This window comes from Alligator sinensis, unplaced genomic scaffold (assembly GCF_000455745.1).
Source record: "Alligator sinensis unplaced genomic scaffold, ASM45574v1 scaffold1145_1, whole genome shotgun sequence".
Lineage (NCBI taxonomy): Eukaryota > Metazoa > Chordata > Crocodylia > Alligatoridae > Alligator > Alligator sinensis.
Window position 1 is genome coordinate 240,000 of NW_005843166.1, and position 6,198 is coordinate 246,197.

Here is a 6,198-nt window from a genome sequence, read left to right on the forward strand (position 1 = left end):
GGAGGGTCGCAAGTAAAATCCCCCACGTTGTACTGGGAGCTCCAAAGCTTCCTCTCCTCCTACTCTTGTCCTGCAGCAACCGGGGGGTGCAGAGGTGGAGCCAGCCCCCTGGAATCAGCTGTGGGCAGCTGGCCAAATCCTCCATGGGGGAGGAAAGGGAATGCCCAGGGTTTTGCTCTCTGGGTGCTCGAGGCTGGACACGAAGCACATAGGGGACTCAGCAGTGTTTCAGGCAGAGGTCTGAAGGAAAGTATTCTCCACAGCTGCCCCTGCTTTGTGGATGCATGCTCTGCAGATATTACTCTCCCTGAGAGAGAGGCAGGCACAGACTTGGGGGAGGACAATAAGGGAGGGATGGGTGTTAGGTGGAGGAGTCCCACCGTTTGGGTGGTGAAGGGGGGGACATGGGGAAATGCACTGCATTCTTTACTGGACATGGTGACGAGGTTATGTAGTGACGTGTTGGATATGGAGACCCTCTCCTAGGTCAGTGGTAGGAAGTGGCAATAGGTGGGGTGAGGTGGGATAGGTGGGAGAGGAGTTTGGTTTGTTATATTGTCTTTTTGTGTGTATAATTTTTGTCTGGTATTGCGAGCTCCTGTCATTTCTAATGACTTGTACCTTCTGGTTCTACTGGAGCCTCCAGATCTGAGCATCACTCTGCATTGCACCTCGTCATCGTGTGCAGAGGCTGTGCACAGGCCAGGGCTGCCCCCCAGCAGCTGCTGCACATGGAGCCCTAATATAAGCATTGGGGCTTCAGAATGGGTGCTGGGGAGGACCTGGCAGGGTCAAGGGGTCACACTGGGATCACAGATGTTTCTCCATGGGGAGGTTTGGGGTGAGGGTTATGGGATACCAGGGGCAGTACATGGGGGGCATTTCTGTGGTGCAGTCCAGAGCAGGGTTCCCTTCCTGGGCTGTGCAGTGCTGGGTGCAGGGAGTAGGGCAGACAGGCAGCCCCAGGAACTAGGAGTCCTTGCAGGGAGTAACACATGTGCCAGCTATGGCCTCAGTGACTCCCATGGGTAGAGCTCCATCCCCAGGGGCAGCTGTGGCCACAAGGACCTGACTAGGGCAGACCACACCAGTCCTGGCCCTTTGCTAATGGCAACACTCATTGGTCTGGTGGCACACTCTGAGGCCCGGGCACACTGGACTCTCCTGCCTCCTGCTGTGACTGGCTGAGCGGCCCTGTCAACGGGCTAAGTGGGCTTGGGAGGCATAGAGAGCTCTTACCTGGCCATGCATAGTGAACGGGGTGCAGACTGCACAAGGGCATGAGGACACCCACCCCTCCCAGTCCAGTCACTCATGCACAATGCAGCAAGACCCACCTTCCTGATTATGCATGTGTATTGTAGTGCCCATCCAGCTGGCCTCTGCCCATGTGCCACCTGGGGTGGGGGGGCGGGGGTGGAGGAAACACATTAGGTATGCACGTGCGGGGAAAGTTCAGCGGAGGTCCTACTGCACAGCTGGTCCCCTCCAAGTTGCACATGCACAGTATGGCACTAGTTGGGCTGGCCTTTGCACATGTCTCTACCAGGGTGGAGGGGGGCATATATGCCATGGTTGGTGGTTCAGGGCTCCTGCTATGAGACCTACCCCCAGGCCTGTGTGGGCAATGCCTCTGTACCCCCTGCAGCAAGGTCTACAGGGTCCTCAGCCTCGTGCTTTTGACCCCCAGGGTCCCTTCCCCCTCCAGCAACCTCTACTGACCCTGCCCCACCTCCCTCTGCTGTCAGCTTCAAGCAAAGCCCCTTTTTCTTCCCCACCATCATTTGCAACACCCGAGTAGAGAATTTCAATTCAAACTTTATTTTAAAAGGCAGCTTCTGTTCCCAGCTGCATCACTCACACAAGGCCAGAGGAGCTTTGGCTTCAAAATTATACCTAAAAAAAAAACAGGCAGGAGATACTCAAACCTGAAATTCTTGTGAGAAGCTGTAAGGAGGAAGTGGTCTGGAGAGGAGAAGAACAGGGGGCATTTCAGTGCAAGGAGGATTTTGCTCTCAAGGTGCCTTTTATGAGCCCAGAAAAGAAAACGACATTTCAGCTAGTTCTGTCATGTGACCCAACATGAAACATTGCAAAGATTCATAACCCAAAGAAAAGGAAAAGCATGAAAAACAAAATAAAAACAGGCAACCTACTAAAAGCCATGGGGACTGGGGGCAGTGCACAGAAAGCTTTACCAGAGCCCTGCGGAAAACTGAAGCAAAAATTGGAGATCAAATCATTGTCTAGAACATGAGTCCTTTAAGTGACCCAGGAAATAGGTTGGCAACAAACAGATGAAATGACAACACGACCAAAATCTGGACATCTGTCCCCAGGTCCTACATCCCATCATGGAAGACAAACTAAGTATTCTTCTCAAGTCTCCACCTGGAGGAGAGTATTTGGTTATCCACAGCAGGAGAGAGAGTAAAAACCAGCAGTCCCTCATTGTAGAAGGCAGGCCAGACCTTTCCCAGAGGATCTGAGCTGCCTGTACAGTGGAAGATGCATGGGGAAAAAAACAGACATTTCTTAGCATTTTGTAGGTATTTTCAATTATTCTTCCAGGCAGAACTGACTGGATCAGTACAGTACCCACCCAAGCAAAGACTCAAGATTCACCAGTTCTCAGACCCCCTCTCATCTCTAGGCTCCTCTAGATCAGGGTTAGACAGCCTAAGGGCTGTGTGCCACTGCTGCCCATCCTGCAAATACACTTCAGCCTCCAGAGCTAAGAAGCCAGCACTCAGTTAAGGTACAAGATGGAGCTTAATAGAGGAGATATCAGTACTTCTTGTGCTCCTTCTCTAGGCACTTTGGGCTGTTTGCAAGAAGGCAGAACATAGTTCAAGCCATAGCCAAACATTTCACAAAACTAGAAAAGTCTTACACAGAGAGGGGACCTCAGGCTATATATTAGGCCAAACTGTTCCCTGGAATCTGCAGGATCTGCCTGCATTTCAGCCCTCTTCCCCAAAGGAACAGTCAAATGTCAAGAGAGAGATTCCCAGTGCAGATGCACATATGTGGCAACAGAGGCAAGAAAAGAGATTTTCTACCAGGTACCCATTTCCTAAACTGAAGAATAAAACTTCTCCATTACAGTGACTGGCTGTATGAAGACCTCCGCCGCACAATGGATCTGTCAATAGCTAAATGAATTTGCCTGGCAAACCTGACTTCCTCCAGCATTCTCCCTCCTACAGTCTGAAAACAGCAGTGATCAGTAGGGCTCCAACCATAACCCTTGTGGGCTTTTTTCTGTAAGTTATTTTGCCATCATATCCTTGGACAGGAAAGGAAAGCCCAGTAATCCCCACAAAAACGATGTTACTACTATAACTCTCCTCCTGCCGTCTACCCTATACCTCTCAGTCCCTTTTTCCTTTCCCTGTCAGGGGCCTGCTCTGGTCATAGTTCATCCCGGGCTGCACTGTCAAGAGGAGACTGGAGCACATCTGAGTTCCTCGCCTCATTTTTCAGCTCCTGTTGCTCTTTCATTTTTTGAGATTTGGCACGGTCCCAGTCAGTTTTTACTTTCTCATTATTCCAAACCACCGAGGTCTCGGTATCGCTTATGTAACCATCGTCACCAGTGTAATGTGTGGGGTAAATCAGAAGTGGTTCCACTGAAAAGGCCAGCAAATTCCGGTTTTCAAAATGCTTCTTGTACTCAGATCTGTGCAGAAAGAAGAAAACATGGCTATATCCACTACTTTCACCCTTCAGTCCACCTTTATCCTCCAACCCAGTCCCTCTGTCCACCCTATAATTGTTTGAGACACCCTTCATCTTCCCACTACATGATTACAATCACATACAGTGCACACCTCTCACAGCCTTCCAATCCAAATCTCTCCAGCCACTCTCAAAAGAATGATGCACATAAAGACATGACGACCCAGGAAATCCTCCAGTCCCAAATCCAATCCCCTGTTCTTGCATACTATAATTCCTTCACATCTCTATCATCTTCCTGGAACCTTTCTTCTGAAAGAACAGCAGCTGCAGAAAACGTTTCAAAGTCTGAGGCTTTTCAAGTTCACTGTCAAAGTCTTAGTGCCCTGCTACACTCACTCAGGTGCCTGCTACTTGGAGAGCCAGGATAACTCATCAGGTGCCGGTTGCTAAGGCAACTAGAGGAAACTAGTGACCCTCACCTGCCTAGTTAGCTGACCAAGAAGGGCCAGGGCCTGGCTCCTATGTAAATCACAGGCTGGAGGCCCGGAGGCAGTTCCCTGCTGGCAGACAAAGGGGAAGGAGCTCTCTGCCTGAGCGAGGAGAGGGAAGAGCCCTGAACGCATCAGCTGTGGGAGACTGGTAAAGGATGGAGCACCCTAGGGGTGGCTGGATTAATGTTATAGCCAGACAGCTAGAGTTTGCATTGTAGCTCAGGGGCTTGTGTTTCATTTGCTGTTTGTTACCGGTGGTTTGCGTGAGGCTAAGAGGGGACGGAGGAGGCCTCACAGGGGACCCACAGCAGTGTGGGAACCCCAGCCCCAGAGAGTGATGGGGATGCAGAGAGCCCGAGCACCAGCGAGGGCACAGAGGAAGAGAGAGGGCACAGAGGGAGACCGAACAACGTCAGTTACATCTGCGAGGCTTGGGGCGTGGTACGGGGGTGGTTGGAGCCACGCATAGCCCATAAGGCTGGGGTGTACAGAACACCCAATACAGGAAAGGAACTAGTGATAACAGGGGAACCGTGGACAAGAGGACGAAAGGCAGCCTCCCTATAAAATAAATATATGAGATCAAAGTCGTGGCGGGCGAGAATTTGAGGGTGCTAGTTGGCAGCTTGGCACGGTAAAGGAGGCAGCAGGGGAGAGCACGGCAACCCTGCCCACCCTCCTGTTACAGTGAGCTCCAACTGAATCTCACCTAGCTGGCTTGTGATGAGGTTTCATAAAGGCCAGGTGGTACTTACTGCCATGCCAGAGACTGACACCAGAGGGCAAAATGACCTAACCGTCCCACATCAGCTTTCACTGACAAAGGTAGGGAATCCCAACTTTCCACCACTGAGACTGGCAATCAGAGGCTCACTCCCAGAAATCAGTAAAACAGCAGGTTCTAAAGCAGGGGCAGGCAAAATCCAACTCGCGGGCCGGATTGGGACTGTGGTGGACTCCATTTCCCAGCAGCCCCCGACTGTGTTCCTGCAGCCAGTTTCCATGGAGACCCCAGAAGTGGCAAAGCAGTGGGTGGAGAATTGCTCCAAGGGCCAGGATTTTGCAGCAGTGATAGCATGGTCTGGAGCTGGGGCAGAGCCACTGCCTGACTGCCCTGGGCAGGGGCGTGCAGGCAGTGAATTACAGCTCTGCCCTGGCTCTGGACCATGCCGTCACTGCTGCGAGATCCAAGCCCCGGAGCAGCTCCCCACCCAGCTGCATGCCCTGCCAGTGCTGCTGGGACTGGTCTCCATGGAAACCCTGGCCCCCCTGTCACTGCCCTGCCACTTCTACGGTCTTCACGGATGCCCGCTGCAGCAACACAGGCAGGGGCTGCTGGGAAATGGAGTCCAGCTGTTAGCCAGATCCACCATTCTGCCCACCCCTGTTCTAAAGCCATGTCATTAAGGTTTTCGGGTCAACCAAGGAACTACGAATAGGCTACAGTGTGTCCCTTCTCCTGCTCCCCAAGAGTAAGCAAGTTACCCAGCAGCCTCTGCAATTCCAGTGGCCTGCTCATGGCAGAACTAGTACCTAGTAGGATTTCTGAGCATTGACAACAAATACTATTTTTGTTCAAATGGAAACTTCTTCAGGAAATGTCTGATCTCACCCACGATGGGCATTTGGTGAAAACTCTAAGGGGTACTGAAGACTGAAACAGTTTGGGGTTCTTTCCGCCAACAAAAGTCCAAAAACATTTGAAGAAAAATGTTAACAACCCAACGTTCTTCATGGAAATTGCTGACAGGAGCAAAAGCTATTTAGGCCTCTGCAATATGCCCAGCATCAAGTCCATTTACTATAATGGAGAAGTCAGATTTTGTTTCTCACTTGAGAACATTGGAACTGTTCCCTGGTAACCTACTGATGCTAATAGATGACACAGATTCCTTCACCAAAGAGAGAAGCTGTGGGGCATCCCTGAAGTGGTTAAGTGAGCTTCTCAGTTCAGAGTACAATGCCTAATATCCCCTTGTCCCTGCCCATAACCCATTATTTCTATTAGCTAAGGCAGCAGGGG

At 51.2% G+C, this 6,198-nt stretch overlaps 1 protein-coding gene across 3 annotated transcripts in view; it reads right to left on the reverse strand.

Moving 5' to 3' along the window:
* Positions 1 to 1,808: 1,808 nt before the first annotated feature.
* COLGALT1 (collagen beta(1-O)galactosyltransferase 1) overlaps positions 1,809 to 6,198 on the reverse strand; it is a 17,041-nt gene continuing 12,651 nt past the window's right edge. For 2 of the 3 annotated variants that reach the window (XM_025194175.1, XM_025194177.1), the window contains 2 exons: positions 3,475 to 3,682; positions 1,809 to 2,494 (listed from right to left, as the gene is read on the reverse strand). In XM_025194175.1, the coding sequence (XP_025049960.1) occupies positions 2,240 to 2,494; positions 3,475 to 3,682 (463 nt within the window). In that variant the 3' untranslated portion in view covers positions 1,809 to 2,239. Of the gene's footprint in view, positions 3,683 to 6,198 lie in introns of all 3 variants that reach the window. The other variant, XM_025194176.1, reaches the window with a different exon arrangement.